This window comes from Hylobates moloch, unplaced genomic scaffold (genome assembly GCF_009828535.3).
Source record: "Hylobates moloch isolate HMO894 unplaced genomic scaffold, HMol_V3 SCAFFOLD_10, whole genome shotgun sequence".
NCBI lineage: Eukaryota > Metazoa > Chordata > Mammalia > Primates > Hylobatidae > Hylobates > Hylobates moloch.
Window position 1 is genome coordinate 60,812,707 of NW_026652285.1, and position 20,771 is coordinate 60,833,477.

At 43.1% G+C, this 20,771-nt stretch overlaps 1 protein-coding gene and 1 pseudogene across 3 annotated transcripts; both read left to right on the plus strand.

Annotated features, from left to right (window-relative positions):
• Positions 1-559: 559 nt before the first annotated feature.
• Positions 560-6,474, plus strand: CTSL (cathepsin L). 3 transcript variants are annotated; one of them, XM_032164454.2, is made up of 8 exons: positions 560-885; positions 2,079-2,214; positions 2,519-2,641; positions 2,742-2,888; positions 3,080-3,304; positions 4,345-4,507; positions 5,165-5,282; positions 6,089-6,474. In XM_032164454.2, exons 2-8 carry the CDS (start codon positions 2,089-2,091, stop codon positions 6,186-6,188), a joined length of 1,002 nt encoding a protein of 333 aa, XP_032020345.1. In that variant the 5' UTR covers positions 560-885; positions 2,079-2,088; the 3' UTR covers positions 6,189-6,474. The 3 variants fall into 3 exon arrangements, with proteins under 3 accessions (XP_032020345.1, XP_032020347.1, XP_032020346.1); XM_032164456.2 differs by having other exon boundaries at positions 560-795; XM_032164455.2 differs by having other exon boundaries at positions 560-740.
• A 9,859-nt stretch (positions 6,475-16,333) lies between these two features.
• LOC116475420 (eukaryotic translation initiation factor 3 subunit J-like) lies at positions 16,334-17,008 on the plus strand (annotated as a pseudogene).
• Positions 17,009-20,771: the final 3,763 nt, after the last annotated feature.

Here is a 20,771-nt window from a genome sequence, read left to right on the forward strand (position 1 = left end):
AGACGCAGCCAGTCCCCTCCCTTCTAGGGTCTGGTCTTGACGATAGCATCTCGTGTTTTGGGGATGCCTTTCCCTACCAGATTCTTCTAAAGCCCAGCTGCACCCACCCTTAAGTGGGAGATAAGGCTTCTGCCCGCAAGCTCTGCGTTCTTCCACCCGGCCCCACCTTTGCTGTGGACTAAACAGGAGCCACTGGACTAGAGTACACTGACTCTCGGCTCTGCGAACCAAAAACTCCAGGACTAAGGAATAGCAAGGTTAGGCTGAAAAAGTCCACACAGGGCTTGCAGTAAACGTCTTTTCAGGAGCCACTCGCCCAGTGCAGTAAGTCGGGTACTTAGTTGACTCGAGCGCTCCAGGGAGACGCCCGACCCTACTCTGCGCAGCCCCGAGGCACCAGCTCCGCTTCCGCCAGGTCCACTGAGGCAGGCACGCCCAGCTCTGGGACAGTCAGTAAACAAGCCACGAACCGCGCCAGGGATCGGAGCACCCAGAGGCCTCGCCCAGCTGCCGGCGCAGCCAATCGAAGCGCAGCCAGGCGGTGGGGCGGTGCCGGTCGAGCCCAGACCCGAGGTTTTAGAGGCAGAGTCAGGCGAAGCTGGGCCAGAACCGCGACCTCCGCAACCTTGAGCAGCATCCGTGGAGTGCGCCTGCGCAGCTACGACCACAGCAGGAAAGCGCCGCCGGCCAGGCCCAGCTGTGGCCAGACAGGGACTGGAAGGGAGGACGCAGTCGAGAAGGTGTGCGCCAGCCCTGGCAACGAGAGCGTCTGCCCCGAGCTCTGCCGGCCTTGAGGTGGGGAAGCCGGGGAGGGCAATTGAGGACCCCGCGGAGGCGCGCGACTGGTTGAGCGGGCAGGCTAGCCTCCGAGCCGGGTGGACACAGGTACCGCAGCCAGGCCGCGCCGCGCCGCGCCGACTCAGGGCCTGGCCCGGCCAGACAGGAAAGCTCAGTCCGCGCACGCCAGACAGCGGTACTCCTGCTGGCGTCACCGCAAACATTCTCTGACCGCTACATCCTGTGTGTGGCACAGGCGTCACGTCCCCAGCCCTGCCACGCCTGGAGCCCTGGAAGCTGGCTGCAGGGCGCTGGCTTCCCGCGTGCGGCCATATGACCCCGTCCCTGATTTAGGGGAGCAATTTGGGGTGTCGGCAGCACAGGCCCAAGTGAGTGAAGGAGGGAGCAGTGCGTGCTCTCCTTCCCAGTTTTTCCTGGGAAAGCATTTCAGAAAGGTTTCATTTAAGGAGAGATTGGGGCGGGCGCGGTGGCTCACGCCTGTAATCCCAGCACTTTGGGAGGCTGAGGTGGGTGGATCACCTGAGGTCAGTGGATCACCTGAGGTCAGGAGTTCGAGACCAGCCTGGCCAACATGGTAAAACCCCGTCTCTACTAAAAATACAAAATTAGACGGGCGAGGTGGCACACGCCTGTAGTCCCAGCAATTCAAGAGGCTGAGGAAGAATGGCTTGAACCCGGGAGGCACAGGTTGCCGTGAGCCGAGATCACACGGTTGCACTCCAGCCTGGGCGGCAGAGCAAGACTCCATCTCAAAAAAAAAAAAAAAAAAAAAAGGAGAGATTGGAAAACATATCTCAGCTTTTGCTATTTGTTAGGAAGATGTGTGAAGGCCTCCTAACTCTTGGGGATCTCTTTGTCCCTACTTGGGAATCCCACCTTATCTTTAGTGAGGTTTTGCCTGGGCACAAAACCTGGATTTTTTGCGATTGGTACAAAACCTGGATCAACCGTTTCCTGGTTTCCTAGTTGTTGCCTTAAGCTTCTCACCCACAAGGTACTTTCATACCTTTCTCATAACCTAAATTATCGTTGCATAAACGGTTTCAGCTCCTACAGCTCTGGACAGGCTGCTTTTCATTTTGGTGAGTCCATCCAGTACCTCCACGTGCCCTGTTTTTCTCCAAGCACATCCTTGGCCTCTTCCACAGTCCTTGGGTAAATGCTTGGGAGAATAATTGAAATATTTTTATTCTACCATGGTGGCCCTACTTTTTCAGGGGGCAGTAAGATGGCTTTTTAGGATTGGTCTAATCAGATCCTCATTTTTGTTCCCTTCCTAGGTTTTAAAACATGAATCCTACACTCATCCTTGCTGCCTTTTGCCTGGGAATTGCCTCAGCTACTCTAACATTTGATCACAGTTTAGAGGCACAGTGGACCAAGTGGAAGGCGATGCACAACAGATTATACGGCATGGTTAGTGGCACCTGAAACTTCCCCAGAAAGAATAGTCCTGGCTGTTGAGAAGTTTTAGTCAGAGAGTAGATTCTAGAAGCCGGCTTTTACTAATAGCCTAATGTAATAACCTAATGGCGTGGATTATGAGCACAATGTGGACATTCATCCCTGTTGTGTCTCAGTTTGGAGAACAGCATCCCCAGAGGTGTCAAGCCTTCCCTTGCCATGGTTTCTCTTCCATCTCTGTCTGCAGATTCACTTGGTGAGGATGAGATGGGTTTTAGGTAGAAGTAAAGAGCATCAGTTACATGTTTGCCTCTAGAATGAAGAAGGATGGAGGAGAGCAGTGTGGGAGAAGAACATGAAGATGATTGAGCAGCACAATCAGGAATACAGGGAAGGGAAACACAGCTTCACAATGGCCATGAACGCCTTTGGAGACATGGTAAGTGTGCTGTGGACTGCCGAGCTCTGTGCTTCCTCTCCTCGGTTCTTTACTAAGGTAATCTCTTGCTTTTCAACATTGTATTTCCTTTTCCTTGAAGACCAGTGAAGAATTCAGGCAGGTGATGAATGGCTTTCAAAACCGTAAGCCCAGGAAGGGGAAAGTGTTCCAGGAACCTCTGTTTTATGAGGCCCCCAGATCTGTGGATTGGAGAGAGAAAGGCTACGTGACTCCTGTGAAGAATCAGGTGAGGCAGTGTCAGGTTCAGACCTCCCGTCTTCCCAGGAAAGCCAAGAAGTGATTGACATCTTTGTTTTGGTAGACTTTAAAGTGATGTGCAGTTCACTTTTTAATAGTATTCAGATGTGTGAGCTGTTGTCAAAGTCTTACTATGTTTTTTTTTTTGTGGATGACAGCTTTTTTTAATTCCCTTTTCAGGGTCAGTGTGGTTCTTGTTGGGCTTTTAGTGCTACTGGTGCTCTTGAAGGACAGATGTTCCGGAAAACTGGGAAGCTTGTCTCACTGAGTGAGCAGAATCTGGTAGACTGCTCTGGGCCTCAAGGCAATGAGGGCTGCAGTGGTGGCCTAATGGATTATGCCTTCCAGTATGTTCAGGATAATGGAGGCCTGGACTCTGAGGAATCCTATCCATATGAGGCAACAGTAAGTGAAGCTCCTTGTCATAATTCCAGCTCAGCTTTTGGAAGGTGGACACTTTCAGAGATAACAGATACCTTTTTCGGAATTCATATATTAGGGCTGGGTGGGGTGGCTCACGCCTGTAATCCCAGCACTTTAGGAGGCTGAGCCGGGCAGATGGCTTGAGCTCAGGAGTTTGAGACCAGCCTGGGCAACAAGGTGAAACCCTGACTCTACCAAAAATACAAAGAAAATTCATGCCTGTAATCCCAGCACTTTGGGAGGCCGAGACAGCAGATCACGAGGTCAGGAGATTGAGACCATCTTGGCTAACATGGTGAAACCCCGTTTCTACTAAAAATACAAAAAATTAGCCGGGCGTGTTGGCAGGCGCCTGTAGTCCCAGCTACTCGGGAGGCTGAGGCAGGAGAATGGCGTGAACCCAGGAGGTGGAGCTTGCAGTGAGCTGAGATCGCGCCACTGCACTCCAACCTGGGGGACACAGTGAGACTCCGTCTCCAAAAAAAAAAAAAGAAAATTAGCCGGCTATGGTGGTGTGCATCTATGGTCCCAGCTAGGCTGAGATAGGGTGACTGCTTGAGCGTGGGAGGTGGTTGTGCAAATGCACTCTCCAGTCTGAGTGACAGAGTGAGATCCTGTCTCAAAAAAAAAAAAAGTTCACATATTAGATGGCAGAATCTGTATCTGCAAATTGTGACTGCTGTCATTATAAATTAGCCTTTGCACAATCCTGTGATTAGATGGGTAACATATAGCTGTTCTTGCTTCTAGTAACGTGAAGAATATACGAGCCATTCTACATATACACATTTCTCTATTGTGAAAAAGGTCTTATGGAAGTAAACCTAGAGGTCTCATTGAAGAGACTGGAGCCAATTTTCAGTTTCAAATTAACTAGTAGCATTTCACTTCCTGGGATGATTTATAACAGTGGTGACTTGGAAATCCTAAGCTGCACACTGCTGAGTGTTGTGGTTGTAACTCATGTTCTCCAGGAGGAGGATAGCAGTAATCAAGTCTTTTTTTCCCTTTACCTTTGAAAGGAAGAATCCTGTAAGTACAATCCCAAGTATTCTGTTGCTAATGATACCGGCTTTGTGGACATCCCTAAGCAGGAGAAGGCCCTGATGAAGGCAGTTGCAACTGTGGGGCCCATTTCTGTTGCTGTTGATGCAGGTCATCAGTCCTTTATGTTCTATAAAGAAGGTAAGCATTTTTTTCTTTGTAGAAATTGATGCAGAAAAAGAGTATCATGACATACGAGCATGATAGACTCTGGTTTATAAAGTTCAGTTTAGATATTTAGGTGCTTAGCATCATAGTTGTTCATTCTGTACATGCAATATTTATACCTGATGTTTCCATTTGACATTATGTTGAGTATATCTCCATGAATATAAGTACTTCATAACTTTTTATAAACAGCTACATCATTTACTGTGTAGTTTAATATACTTAAAATATTCTGCAATTGTTGGATTTTTATAATTTTTCCAAAGATTTTTACTTCTGTTATTAAATCCGAAAAGAGCCTTTTGATTCAAGGATTTTAGTGTTCTGTGCTACTTTTTTAGATTGATATCCTAAAGTAGAATTACAAGCTTACAAAGAGGGGTCTTTTTTTCCTCTAGGAAAGCTTTTTTTTAGTGAAGGATTTATGCCGATTTCTATTTCTGCCAGTTGTAGATGAGAGCTTAAATCCCTAGCCTTAATAACAATAGATCTTATTGTTGTTAAGTACTATATGGAATGTGTGTCACTTCACTGAATTCAGAGATGCCTCATTCTCTGTGGGTGACAGGATGGGTTACTGTTGTGTGTCCTCTGGAGCTTCTCACCCCAGCCTTCGTTTTACTATCCCAGGCATTTATTTTGAGCCAGACTGTAGCAGTGAAGACATGGATCATGGTGTGCTGGTGGTTGGCTACGGATTTGAAAGCACAGAATCAGATAACAATAAATATTGGCTGGTGAAGAACAGGTATAAATTGGCAGAAATACTTACATTTGAAATTCAAAAGAGAATACTTATTTGCAAACAGTGTTTGGATACAGTTCCACATGCCCTTAGGCATACTTCTGAAATCCCCAGAAGTCTAAGTTGAACATATTATATTAATGTTTGATTATAAAAGTAAGATACTGTCACAAATATCTTGGGAGTATGAATATAGTATTTGTTCCATTGTATAAATGTGTGTCTAAGGCCGGGCGCGGTGGCTCACGCTTGTAATCCCAGCACTTTGGGAGGCCGACGTGGGCGGATCACGAGGTCAGGAGATCGAGACCACGGTGAAACCCTGTCTCTACTAAAAATACAAAAAAATTAGCCGGGCGTGGTGGCGGGTGCCTGTAGTCCCAGCTACTTGGAGAGGCTGAGGCAGGAGAATGGCGTGAACCCGGGAGGCAGAGCTTGCAGTGAGCCGAGATTGCGCCACTGCACTCCAGCCTGGGTGACAGAGCGAGACTCCGTCTCAAAAAAAAAAAAAAATGTGTGTCTAAATCTGAGCAGTTTTTAAATTCTGAGGCATATCTGGCTGCAAAGACATCCTATTCTTTTCCTGTCCCTGATCTGCAGTTCTGTGAAAGGTCACAGTTTTGAGGCTGGGATGGAAGTTATGTCCAGGTTATGTCAAGAATTTTTTAAGGATAAACAGGAACATTGCCTGTCCTGATTCTTTCTGTTAAGTCTATGGCCTCTGGCACAGTGTTTAAGTTGGGTGTTCCTGTTAGTAACCCTTTAGGCTTTATTCTTTCTCTGAAATGGAAAACCTGCTCTTTTTTCAGCTGGGGTGAAGAATGGGGCATGGGTGGCTACATAAAGATGGCCAAAGACCGGAGAAACCATTGTGGAATTGCCTCAGCAGCCAGCTACCCCACTGTGTGAGCTGGTGGACAGTGATGAGGAAGGACTTGACTGGGGATGGCGCATGCACGGGAGGAATTCATCTTCAGTCTACCAGCCCCTGCTGTGTCGGATACACACTCGAATCATTGAAGATCCAAGTGTGATTTGAATTCTGTGATATTTTCACACTGGTAAATGTTACCTCTATTTTAATTACTGCTATAAATAGGTTTATATTATTGATTCACTTACTGACTTTGCATTTTCGTTTTTAAAAGGATGTATAAATTTTTACCTGTTTAAATAAAATTTAATTTCAAATGTGGTGGGGCTTCTTTCTATTTTTGATGCACTGAATTTTTGTGTAATAAAGAATATGATTGGGCTGTAAGCCATATCTGCTGTGCCAGTGGCTCACTAGGAGGAAGAGTGGGTGGCCTTCTGGGTCTTCTAGTCACAGATGTACAGATCTCATGTCAGCTGCCAGTGGCTGTGTCTTAACCAACCCTTGATTGCAGCAAAATTTGAAAATGATCTATGAGGACAAAGGAAAATTGTTGGAATAAAGAAAAATACTCACTTTTTAGAAAAGTGAACATACATATATATAATTTTAATACTAGAAAAGGACCTTAGTGATCGTGTTTATTTCACCCAAGGTGGTTGCATCTCAGTCAAGTTACAGGGCAAAGGTCTCAGCCCATTTCTGGAGCATCTTCCCCCACTGCTGGTGAAGGCCCTGTGGACACTTTGCAGTCGAGGGGGGTGAATAACTAGTGCATTGCCAAGGCTGTTTGTTTTTGGGTCCTCAAGGGATGAGGAATAAACTGCAGGGTTTGAGGCTGGGGTTCAGAAATGGTGCTCTGGCCTCAGAAAATAAAAGACAGGTGAGAGGCTAGAAATGATAATCTGTTGCCCCATTTAGAGCAAGCTACCTGAAAATACCTGATTTATTTTTTTTAATAGAAAAACTTCCCACATTGCACTAGCTTAACAGCCCATACTTCCATCACCTGTGTGTTTTCAGAAGTCTCTTGTTCCAACTGAAGGAAATATAAGGAACAGATGAGAATGTCTAATGAATAGACTCCATATCACAGAGGAGGGTAACCAGGTGCACAGTGGAGTCTCAGGTTACAAAGCCTCGGGCAGGCTCTGTCCAAGTCCATCTCGATTGGACCATGTGCCATACTGGACTCTCATGTGCCCTTCCCGAGTAGATGCTAAAAGTTCAAACTTTTTGACCTAAAATGGCAAATGTGGCACCTGTGAAATTCTTTGGGTATTGTAATAAAAGTCACCAGGGGTAGCAAGATTTGGGGAGGTTCCCAGGCTAAATCCCTCGTGCAGGTTGGGGCTTAGATTTGACACAACTAGAATTTATATACAACACCCACTACATGCTGGTCATCACCACTGTGGAACAGACAGACCCTGACCTCAAGGAGCTGAACAGTTACGGAGAGTGAGGTTATCAGGGAGGGCTTCCAGGAAGAAGTTAAAGCAGATGGCTAGAGCAGCTAGTCAATAAGGGAAGATGAAGAGGTGAGCATCTTAGCAGAGACTAGCACATCAGCAACCCTGAGAAAAGACCCTGTGGTTACAGACCCAGTAAAAGTCGCTGGATCCAGGTGTTGGGAGATGAAGCTGGTCAAGAGGTAGATTTTCAGGATAAAGGAGCCACTGGGAGTGCAGTGAACAGACTGTTGGTTCTGTTACTGTAAAACAAACCACCCAGAAACCCAATGGCTAGGAAGAAACATCTTTCACATGATTCTGCCTGGACTTGGCTGTGTGGTTTTCACGTGGAGGTCTATATCTGTGCTTGAGACATCTGCAGGTTTGAGTAGACTGGACATCTGCAAAGGCTCACTCACATGACTGGCTACAGATGCTCGTGTTGGCTGGACATTCAACTTGGGCTGTTGACCAGAGCACCTGCCCAGGGCCTCGCCATGGCTTGGGCTTCCCACAGCATTGATACTGGGGGAAATACATATATAGTGAAATTGAGTGTTTTAAGTTTGCTAACTTGGAAGGTGTATATATACAGCTTTAAACCTTGAATTTCACAAATGTTCATGATTATCTCTTTGTTAATAAGTTAATAAGAAAAATAATTTCCAGGAGACTTGGTCTCTTTTCTCCAGTACTACAGTTTACACGTTCCATAATTCATGTTTAAAATTTTTTTATTTACACTTTCAACAAGTATTCATTGGGCACCATTTATGAGGCAGTGCTGTGCTGCCAACACAAAAGTGAAGCAAATACTCATGACCCCTTCCTCTGTAGCTCATGTTCCCATTGAAAAGCAAATCAAAGCCTGGCACAAACCCATAGGCAAGTGCAGCACTAGGGAGGTCTCAAAGGAGCACAGGGACAGTCAGGGCACACACCAGGGACATGCCACCCTCCAGGGTCAGAGTAGGTATAAGCAGGGGCCATCTGATCCCAATTTCAAGCATTCATAGCTGTCATATCTTGGACAGGGCATGAGAGGGCAGTTTCTCTTTGTGCTGTATTATTTCAATTTTTAGGTAATGGACCTTCATTATTTTCACAAGGTAACAGATTCCAAAAGTACGCAGTTCAAGAAAAAAGTTAAAGAATTGACAAGAAGAAGGAGGAGGAGGAAGGGGGGAGAAACACAGAGGGTCCTTAGATAACTTGATGAAGGCGAGTCTCCTGTTTGGGGACTGATGTTCCTGAGATCTGTGCGGATGCTGCTCAGTGGGTCCATCATACAGCACAGGCGTGAGGAAGCACCACTGCCCAGCTGGACTCCAGGGTGCTCCACGCACCTCTCAGTCACACAGAACCTCTCTGAGGATGGTGGCTGTTGGCTCCAACTGACCATTCCCTGGCAAGAGAAACAGGGAGGGGGTTTTGCTAAGGGCTAAAGGAGGGATGGACAATGAGGGGATAGACCAGGGACAGTGTTCTAATGAGACTGCTTTAGTGAGGACGCAGAGTGACTCTGCTCGGAACGCCAGAACACTTGCTCCCTTCAGCTGCCCCACTCCCCACAACCATGCACACTCCCGTCATCCCAACCTGGGGCAGCATGTTGAGCACTTAACAGAACCGCCATTTCTGTGGCTTTTTCATCCCTTTCCTTTCCCTCCATATTCAGGAAGAACAACAGATTACTAATAACCCATACTCAGGGAAGTCCAATATAAGTAGGAGCAAGAGCAAATCCTGAGCTTTGGGTCATTAATTCTTCTGAAAAACCATAGCAGAGACTTCCTGTTTCCATTACAACATGGAAGGAGTTTTGAAGTTGTAACCATCCACTCACAAGTAAAAAGCTGAACAAATTGAAAAATCAACAACTCTTCTTAGAATCATCAGACAAGTGAAGACACACAGCAAACCACTGCCTTAATAATTAGAGAAATGAATGTCAAGAATCACAGCTTACAGAAGGAGAAATTTATGAGCAGAGATTTCCACAGGAACAAGTGCTTAGTAAGGAAAACCAAGCTGTAACTGAGGAATTGCCAGAGGTCCATGTGGACAAGTCTGAGAGTTAAAATTCTAGGAGTTGTGTCCTAGAGGGGCTCCTCAAGTTGTAGAGCTCCAATAGCAATACCAGGTTCTCAAAGTAGAAATCTAACACAAATTCCCTCATGATTCAGGTATGTGTGGTGGGGCGGGAAGGGGTGTCATGATATGAAAATATGCCGGAGCATTCTGTTCTTAACAAGGCCTCTCCTCAAGAAAAACTTTTTTTTTTTTTTTTGAGACAGAGTCTTGCCCTTTCTCCCAGGCTGGAGTGCAGTGGCACGGTCTCGGCTCGCTGCAACCTCTGCCTCCTGGGTTCAAGGGATTCTCATGCCTCAGCCTCCTGAGTAGCTAGGATTAGAGGCGCGCGCCACCACACTTAGCAAATTTTTGTATTTTTGGTAGAGACAGAGTTTGACCGGGCTTAGCAGAGCTTAGTTTGACCAGGCTTTAGTAGAGACATGTTGGCTGGGCTGGTCTTGAAGTCCTGACCTCAAGTGATTCTCTCATCTTGGCCTCCCAAAGTGCTGGGATTATAGGCATGAGCCACCACGCTTAGCCACTTTTTTTTTTTTTTTTTTTTAATCAAAGCTAGCTGATCTATTGGGGTTTCATCAAAACCTAACTGAGCTGGGGAATGGAAATACCCAACTTCAGGCTGCTTCAGCCTTCCATATGGAGAAGGGTAATAATCAACTCCAGTTCACTCTAGCCATCCTGTCTCACCTAAAAATGGAAAACCCGAGAAGCACTTGTGAATTCCACAGCCCAGGGACATAGGCTGATTAAAAGACTGCGACCCACTCATAGGACTAAGGAATACTTCTCCTCCCTCTACATATTTCCAGCACATTCCCAAAGGCTTATTTACCAGTGTTCCTTTTACCCGGTACACCATAACCCTCTTTCTAAAGAATATTAAAAGGTATACTAAAAGGCAAAAGTCACAACTAGAAGAGACAAAGCAAGCATCAGAACCAGAATCAGATATGCCATGAATGTCAGAAACATCAGACCAGGAATTTAAAATAACTATGACTATTATGATAAGGGCTAATAGATCAAATGACAACATGCAACAACAGACAGAGAAGGTAGAGAGTAAGTGGAAAATTCCAGACATCAAAAAGTAATGCTAATTCGGCCGGGCGCAGGGGCTCACGCCTGTAATCCCAGCACTTTGGGAGGCCAAGGTGGGTGGATCACGAGGTCAGGAGATCGAGACCATCCTGGCTAACACAGTGAAACTCCATCTCTACTAAAAATACAAAAAATTAGCTGGGTGTGGTGGCAGGTGCCTGTGGTCCCAGCTACTCGGGAGGCTGAGGCAGGAGAATGAACCCAGGAGGCAGAGCTTGCAGTGAGCCAAGATCGCACCACTGCACTCCAGCCTGGGCGACAGAGTGAGACTCCGTCTCAAAAAAAAAAAAACAAAAGTAATGCTAATTCTTAGCAAACTAGGAATGGAGGGGAACTTCCTCTCCTTGATAAAGAACATCTATAACAAACCTGTAGATAATATGATTTTGAGAAAATAAAATCTTTATTACTAAGATCAGGAGCAAGGCAAAAATGTCCCCTTTCACCACTCCTTTTCAACATAGTACGGGAAGTCTTAGATAATGCAATAAAACATGAAAAATAAATACATGTCTATAGATTAGCAAGGAAGAAATAAAATTGTCTTTGTTTGCAGATGAGCTAGAGAATCCAGAAGAATCAACAAAAACCTGTTGGAACTAATAAGTGGTTACAGCAAGGTTCTAGGATACAAGATTAATGTCCAAAAGTCATTTGCTTTCCTATATATCAGCAATGAACAAGTGGAATTTGAAATTAAAACACAATACCATTTATGCAAGCACCACACAAATGAAATAATTAGGTATCAATCTAACAACAAATGTATAAGATCTATATGAGGAAAATGACAAAACCCTAATGAAACAAATCAAAGAGCTAAAAATATATCTCATGTTAATTAATAAGAAGACTCAATATTAGCAAGACATTATTTTTTTCCCATTTCATTTATAGACTCTACGCAATTCCAAACAAAATTCTTGCACTTAGTTTTGCAATTAGTTCTGCAGTTTGCAGAACAAACTGATTCTAAATTTGTTACGCAGGGGTAAGAATCTAGAATAACTAACACAACACTGAAGGAGAACAAATTCAGAGGATGTAGACTACAGGGTTTCCAGACTTCCTATAAAGCTACGATAAACAAAAAAGAATGATTTTGGAGAATGAATAGACAAATCACCCATGGGACAAAAGTGAGCCCAGAAACAGACCTATGTAAATACAGTCAACTGATCTTCAACTAAGGAGCAAAGGCAATACAATGGAGAAAAGATAGTCTTTTTTTTTTTTGCTAGAACAACTTGGCGTCCACTTTCAAAAACATGAATCTAGACACAGACATTTCACGCTTCGCAAAATTAATATAGATCATACATCCAAATGTAAAACACCAAACTATAAAACTCTTAGAGGATAACATAGGAGGAAATCTAGATTACCTTGGGTATGGCAATGGCTTTTTAGATAAAACACTAAAGTACAATCCATGAAATAAATAATTGATAAGCTGGACTTTAGTAGAATTAAAAACTACTCCATGAAAGATACAGTCAAGAGAATAAGCAGACAAGCCACTGACTGGGAGAAAATATTTGCAAAAGAAATATCTGGGCCGGGCACAGTGGCTCAGACCTGTAATCCCAGCACTTTGGGAGGCCGAAGCGGGCAGATCACAAGGTCAGGATATTGAGACCATCCTGGCTAACACGGTGAAACCGCATCCCTACTAAAAATACAAAAAATTAGCTGGGCGTGGTGGTGGGCGTTCGTAGTCCCAGCTACTCGGGAGGCTGAGGCAGGCGAATGGCATGAACCCGGCAGGCGGAGCTTGCAGTGAGCCGAGAATGCGCCACTGCACTCCAGTCTGGGTGACAGAGCGAGATTCCGTCTCAAAATAAATAAATAAATAAATAATAAAAATAAAAAAATAAAGAAACATCTGACAATACCATTCAGGACATAGGCACAGGCAGAGATTTCATAATGAAAACATCAAAAGCAATTGCAACAAGAGCAAAACTTGACAAATGGGATCTAATTAAGCTAAAGAGCTTCTGCACAGCAAAAGAAACTATCATCAGAGTAAACGGACAACCTACAGAGTGGGAGAAAATTTTTGCAATCCATCCATATGACAAAGGTCTAATATCCAGAATCTACAAAGAACTTAAACAAATTTACAAGAAAAAACTAACAACCCCATTAAAAAGTGGGCAAAGGACATGAACAGATATTTCTCAAAAGAAGACATTTATGCAGCCAACAAACATGAAAAAAAGCTCAACATCACTGATCATTAGAGAAATGCAAATCAAAATCACAATGAGATATCATCTCATGCCAGTTGGAATAGCGATTATCAAAAAGTCAAGAAACAACAGACTCTGGCAAGGCTGTGGAGAAATAGGAACACTTTTACACTGTTGGTGGGAATGTAAATTAGTTCAACCATTGTGGAAGACAGTGTGGTGATTCCTCAAAGATCTAGAACCAGAAATACCATCTGACCCAGCAATCCCATTACTGGGTATATACCCCCCAAAATATAAATCATTCTATTATAAAGATACATGCATGCATATGTTCACTGCAGCACTATTCACAATAGCAAAGACATGGAATCGACTCAAATGCCCACCAATGATAGACTGGATTAAAAAAAGCTGTACATATACATCATGGAATACTATGCAGCCATAAAAAGGAATGAGATCACATCCTTTGCAGGGACATGGATGGAGCTGGAAGCCATTATCCTTAGCAAACTAGCACAAGAACAGAAAACCAAACACTGCATTTTCTCACTTACAAGTGCAAGCTGAACAATGAGAACACATGGTCACAGGGAGGGGAGCAACACACACGGGGCCTGTCAGGGGGGTGGGAGGAGGAAGAGCATCAGGAGGAATAGCTAACGGATGCTGGGTTTAATACTTAGGTGATCAGTTGATAGGTGCAGCAAACCACCATGGTACACATTTACCTATGTAACAAACCTGCACATCCTGCACATGAATCCCATAACTTAAAATAAAATAAAACTTTTTTAAAAAGAAAATATAGGCTAGGAATGGTGGCTCATGCCTATAATCCCAGCACTTTGGGAGGCCAAGGCAGGTGGATCACATGGGGTCAGGAGTTCGAGACCAGCCTAGCCAACATGATGAAACCGCATCTCTACTAAAAATACAAAAAATTAGCCAGGTGTGGTTGTAGGCACCTTTAATCCCAGCTACTCCGGGGGCTGAGGTAGGAGAATCACTTGAACTAACTCGGGAGGTGGAGGTTGCAGTGAGCCGAGACAGTGCCACTGCATTCCAGCCTAGGCAACAAGAGCGAAACTCCATCTCAAAAAGAAAAAAAGAAAAAAAGAAAAGAAAATATAAAAAGGGCTCTCGAAATTCAGCCATAAGAAGAACAACATAATTACATAATGGACAATTGACTTGAACAGACACTTTACCAAATATATGCGTGGCAAATGAGCACATGAAGAGATGCTCCATGTCATATTTCACCATGGAGATGCCAATGAAAACAACAATGAGATAACACTACACACATACCATGATGGCCAAAATCCAAAACACTGACAACGCCAAATATTGGTGAGGATATGGAGGAAAGAAAGTCTCATTTATCACTGGTTGGAATGCAAAATGGTACAACATTTTTGGAAGATAGTTTGGCAGTTTTTTAAAAAATAAATCTTATCTTACCACAGAATCCAGCAATCCCACTCATTAGTATTTACCCAAATGAATTGAAAACTGTGTTGACACAAAAACCTGTATAATGGTGAGTGGTGACTATCTGGGCCACGGCACAGGTGGTAAAAGAATTTACCAAGACAATGGTAGGTAAAGAAAGGCAGATTTATTAGAGAAAGTAGGAACATATGTTGCAAGGGTGCAACAGGCAGGTCAGCAAGAGAGGAGCTGACTGCCAGGAGACAAAAGCTTACTGTGGATTTTATGGAATGGTGTTTGTGCTGGGTGCTGAAGTGGGCTTTGTGCAGTACTGATAACATCAAAATTGCAGTGAGCTCATTTACATTTTTCTATCAGCCAAGGGTCTGGTGATAGCTGGGTGCAGGAAGAGTGTAAGTTATTTTCGCAGGAGGACTGTGTGCTCTAGACCATGAAGAAAAGACAAACTCATAGCTTATCTGCTTTCTTTTTTCGCTTTCCCTCCATCCTGCCAGCCTGACTACCCCTCCCAAGTTAGGACTCCACAATCTGCACTCGAACATTTATAACAGCTATATTCATAATTGCCCAAACTTGGAAGTAATCAAGAAGTCCTTCAGTAAGTGAATGGATAAATAAATGTAGTAAATCCAGCCAATGAACTATTATTCAGCCATAAAAAGAAATGAGTTCTCAAGTCATGAAAAGATATGAAGGAAACTTAAATGTGTATTACTAATGAAAGAATCCAGGCTACATACTGTATTCCAACTATATATCTTTCTGGAAAAGGCAAAACTATGGAAACAGTGAAATTGTCAGTCGTTGCCAGAGATTAGGAAGTAGGAAGGGCTGAATAGGGAGTGCACAGAAGATTTTTAGGTCAGGGAAACTATTCTGTGTGATACTATAATGGTGAACACGTGTCCTTATACATTTGTCAAAACCCATCGAATGCACAACACCAAGAGTGAACCCTAGTGTTTATTATGAACTTTGGATGATAATGGTGAGTCACTGTAGGTTCTTGGACTGTAGGAAATGGACTACTCTGGCGCATATGTTGATAGTGGTGGGGGAGGAGGGGTTGTAGGGGTTTGGAGAAGAGGGGCATGGAACTTCCTGTTCTTTCCACCCAATTTTGATAAGAACCAAACTTAGCTCTTAAAAATTATGGTTATTAATTTTAAAAAGAAACAAAGAATATCTAATTTTTTACAAATTGCTCTAATTTCATATAATTGCACATTAAAAATATGAGATACTACAAAAAAGAAATTATAGCAGTGCTTTAGACAGGAAAGGGGCATGAGAGAACTTTCTGGAATAACAGTAATGTTATATATCTTGATAGGGACTTGGGTCATACTGGTATATGCAATTGTCAAAACTCAAAGAACATACACCTCAGATTTGTGCATTTCAATCAATGTAAATTTTATAGTAAAACTAGGATTTTAAAACAAGTATTAAACCGTTGTTAATGATATGCATGTTAAGTATTTAGGAGGAAGCACTACCTGCAAATTTCTTGAAAACACGTGAAAAATAACATGAACTAATGGACAGATAGAAGCAAAAATAGATCTACAGATGTGAATTAAAACAAATATTAAAATCTTAATGATAAAATCTTAGAGGTAGATATATGGTATTCACTGTAAAAATTCTTTCAACTTTATTGTATGTTTGAATATTTGCATAATATAATGTTAGGGGAAAATTGCAGCAGAGATAATATTCTAAATAGCTAAAAAAAATTTGACTTTCAGAAGACCCGATTCATTGAGAGAGAAAAATTTATTTTTGTTTTGTTGTTTGTTTGCTTGTTTTTTAATTCTGGCAGCGGCAGAGGAACTCTGACTCCTGGGGTGCAGAAAAATTCTCTGTGGAAGCCCCATGAAGGAGGTGGGGGACCGCTGCAAAGGCAAGGAAGAGGACGAGGATGAGGACATCTAGGATAACTGGGATGATGGTGATGACAGGAAAAAGAAAAAAGAGGAAGCAGAAGTAAACATTTTAGAAAAGAAAAAACTAACAGAGAAGATAAAAGAGAAAGAATGGCAACAGAAGAAAGGGCAGGAAGAAATTAAAAAGGGGTTAGAAGAACCTGAAGAACTTCAGGTGCTAACACCAGAGAAACAATTAGCAGATAAACCGCAGGTGGAGAAATCACAGGACGAGTCAGACATGGAATTAGCAAAGGCAACTTTTGGTGTTAAGACTACTGTATATGGAATGGATGCTATAAACCCATCTTCAAGGGATGACCTTACAGAGTTTGGAAAGTTACTAAAAGATAAAATTACACAAAATAAAAAGTCACTATATTATGCCAGTTTTTTGGAAGTCTTAGTTGGAGATGTGTGTATTTCATTGGAAACTGATGACTTGAAAAAGGTTCCCAACACATTGTGCTTTGAAGTGAAAAACAGAAGCAAGCAAAGCCAAGCCAAAAAGAAGAACAAAGGTGTGGTTCCTGGAGGGAGATTAAAAGCCACCATGACAAATGATCTGGTAGATTATGGTGGTGATGATGCAGGGTATGCACAAGACTATGAAAACGTCATGTGACATTGCGTCTTTTCCTGGTGTCATCTTTATGTTGCCCACGACCCCTTCAACGCACAGCACAACTTCCTTTCCTTTCAGTTCTGCCAAATGCTACAATGCAAAGTGCAGTCTCTTTCGTGCTGGCTATTTAACCCCTTGATACTGAGGTGTTAATATGCAAATGAGGGAGCTTGGAGCTTGCTGCCAAGGGGTTAAAATCAGGAACCTCAATTGCTACTAAATCATAGTCCAAAACAAAACAAACCTAATAATGTTGTCATGTTTGGTTTCAGATTTCATAGCGGCAGTCACTAAAAATTGGAAACAAAAGGCTTCAACATGACAAAATAAATTGTGTAGTACTCAACAGCACTATTCAGTAATACAGCCTTAACCATACCTCCTTGAACTACTTCATAACTTGTCAAGAAAAGCAGTTGCAGCAAGGGCATGTGGCATGCACCTAGTATTAAAATTGCTTTGTCTTAAAATTGAATGTGAGGCTATTAAAAATACATTGTGAAGAAGACTGCTTATGCCAGAGTGAAGATACTGTGGCTGAAAAGCACTAATTTGATTAAAATTAAATGACCAAAGCCTTCCAACTTTGAATCCGAAGAGGGTAAGCCTCTCCATTATAACATCACATGTGTGGATTCTCTTGAGTACAAAGACTGTCTAGTTACTGAAACCACCTTTGCAAAATATGACTGAGACAGTGAAAGAGATCTAACTTAATTGACTCCATCTTGCTTCTAACCTCCAAGCTGTCCTTGTTCATTCTTGGGTGTAGGCTGAAGTAACTTTGGGAGAAACTTAGTTTATAGTTTAAAACAAAGATGGTAACAGCCCTATCCCAAAGCAGACCTCCTCCTTGCCTGCGGACTAGACTGCCTTTGCAGGACTAACATTAGCCACAAGATTAGAAATTATGGTTTAGGAGTCATGCAGCTGGAGGCTGCAAGATTCTGACCCTCCCTAACCTATTCCTAAGATAAGTGCCTGAGATATTTTGCAGCTGGCACACGCAGACTGACAAACTGTCTCATCTGACCTTGTGACCCCCAACCAGGAACTGATTCAGCACAAGAAGACAGCTTCAACTCCCTGTGATTTCTTCTCTGACCAATCAGCAGTCCTGGCTCATTGGCCTCTCCCCACCCACCAAGTTGTCCTTAAAAACTATGCTCCCCAAATGCTCTTTGGGGAGACTAATTTGAGTGATAATACAGTTCCGGTCTCCCGCACAGCCAGCTCTGTGTGAATTACTCTTTCTCTATTGCTATTCCCCTGTCTTGAGAAATTGGCTCTGTCTAGGCAGTGGGCAAGGTGAACCCCTCGGGCGGTGACATTACTTATCAGACTATTTCTACTGATGACGTGCTTCAGATGGGGGCTGCAGGACTCTTTACCTGTTTTTATTTGCCTGACTTAAGTGTCTGAGAAACAAATCTTAGTTCTCCTGGGCTGCAATAAAACAACTTTACCGGGGTTTTGGCATTTCCTTTCTTTTCCTTTATAAAATATGCTCAGCAAACTGAACCAGTTAACTACGGTTTGATAAATTGTTAACAATTATGACATTTGCAATGTTTTATAAAGCAACTATTTTAAATAAATAAATAACAAAGAGAAGTAAAGTTTATTCTATGAACAAAAGACAGCAGTTTCTTCCCCAGCCTAGAGAAGGGTCAGAACATGAGAAGGATTTGAAAGGAGAGCAGAGAAGTCACATTTGGGTGTGAGTCCCCGAGCCACAGAGGTAGGGGACAGGAGACAGGGGAAGTGTCAAGAATGTGCATTTTTGCACATAGGAGTCTATGGCTATAAAACTGCTCATAATTAAACTAAAGAGCTTCTGCACAGCAAAAGAAACTACCATCAGAGTGAACAGGCAACCTACAGAATGGGAGAAAATTTTTACAATCTACCCATCTGACAAAGCGCTAATATTCAGAATCTACAAAGAACTTAAACAAATTTACAAGAAAAAATCAAACAACCACATCAAAAAGTGGGTGAAGCATATGAACAGACGCTTCTCAAAAGAAGACATTTACGCAGCCAACAGACACATGAAAAAATGCTCATCATCACTGGCCATCAGAGAAATGCAAATCAAAACCACAATGAGATACCAACTCACACCAGTTAGAATGGCGATCATTAAAAAGTCAGGAAACAACAGGTGCTGGGGAGGATGTGGAGAAATAGGAATGCTTTTACACTGTTGGTGGGACTGTAAACTGGTTCAACCATTGTGGAAGACAGTGTGGCGATTCCTCAAGGATCTTGAACTAGAAATACCATTTGACCCAGACATCCCATTACTGGGCATATACCCAAAGGATTATAAATCATGCTGCTATAAAGACACATGCACACGTATGTTTATTGTGGCACTATTCACAATAGCAAAGACTTGGAACCAACCCAAATGTCCATCAATGGTAGACTGGATTAAGAAAATGTGGCATATATACACCACGGAATACTATGCAGCCATAAAAAAGGATGAGTTCATGTCCTTTGTAGGGACATGGATGAAGCCGGAAACCATCATTCTGAGCAAACTATCGCAAGGACAGAAAACCAAACACTGCATGTTCTCACTCATAGATGGGAATTGAACAATGAGAACACATGGACATAGGGTGGGGAACATCACACACTGGGGCCTGTCCTGGGGTGAGGGGAGGGGGGAGGGATAGCATTAGGAGATATACCTAATGCAAATAACGAGTTAACGGGTGTAGCACACCAACATGGCACATGTATACGTAACAAACCTGCACGTTGTGCACATGTACCCTAGAACTTAAAGTAAAATAATTTTAAAAAAAAGAAAAAGAAAAAGAAAGTTAAAAAACTGCTCATTATTATATGTTAATATAAACATACTACAGATTCAGGTGATCTTCCCACCTCAGCCTCCCCAGTAGCTGGGACTACAGTTGTGTGCCACTATGCCCAGCTAGTTTTTGTATTTTTGTAGACATATGGTATTGTCACATTGCCCAGGCTGGTCTCAAACTCAAGAGATCTGCCCACCTTGGCCTCCCAAAGTGCTGGGATTACAGGAGCAAGCCAGTGCATCCAGCTGTTCTTCTTCTTCTTCTTCGTTTTTTTTTTTTTTGAGACAGGGTCTCCCTCTGTCACCCAGGCTGGAGTGCAGTGGCATGATCTTAGCTCACTACATCCTGCACCTCCCAGGTTCAAGTGATTCTCCTGCCTCAGCCTCCCGAGTAGCTGGGACCACAGGCATGCTGATTGGTTTCAGGAGGGGACTAATCAGAGGCTGAAGTGAAACCAATCAGATATTTGCGTAGGATGTAACTTTGTAACTTCACTTCAGCCTCTGATTGGTTGCCTTCCACAACCAATCAGACTGGTTGCAGGCCACTCTTTCATTTACATAGGGTGTAAACCAAGTAACCAATAGGAAACCTCTAGAGAGTACTTAAACCCCAGAAAATTCTGCAATTAGCGCTCTTGAGCGGCTTGCTCAAGCTCACTCCCACTCTGTGGAGCATACTTTGGTTTCAATAAATCCGTGCTTTTGTTGCTTCATTCTTTCAATGCTTTGTTTGCTAGGGTTTCCGGGTAGGCAGAATGGCCCCAAAGATACCCCAATCCCCAGAATCTGTGAATACCGAGCATTACAAGGCAACAAGGAGTTTTCAGATGTAATCAGGGTACGAATTTCAAATAGGAAGATCACCCCGGGTCATCCTGGTTAGATTAGTCCAATCTAATAAAACCGGCTTTTACAAGCAGAGAACTT

Bases quoted from the DNA above. Each gene is read 5' to 3' on its own strand.
- CTSL (XM_032164454.2), top strand. From the start codon at position 2,089: ATGAATCCTACACTCATCCTTGCTGCCTTTTGCCTGGGAATTGCCTCA. The intron at 2,642-2,741 runs GTAAGTGTGCTG...TTTTCCTTGAAG, and splicing joins TGAACGCCTTTGGAGACATG to ACCAGTGAAGAATTCAGGCA. The intron at 3,305-4,344 runs GTAAGTGAAGCT...TACCTTTGAAAG, and splicing joins CCTATCCATATGAGGCAACA to GAAGAATCCTGTAAGTACAA.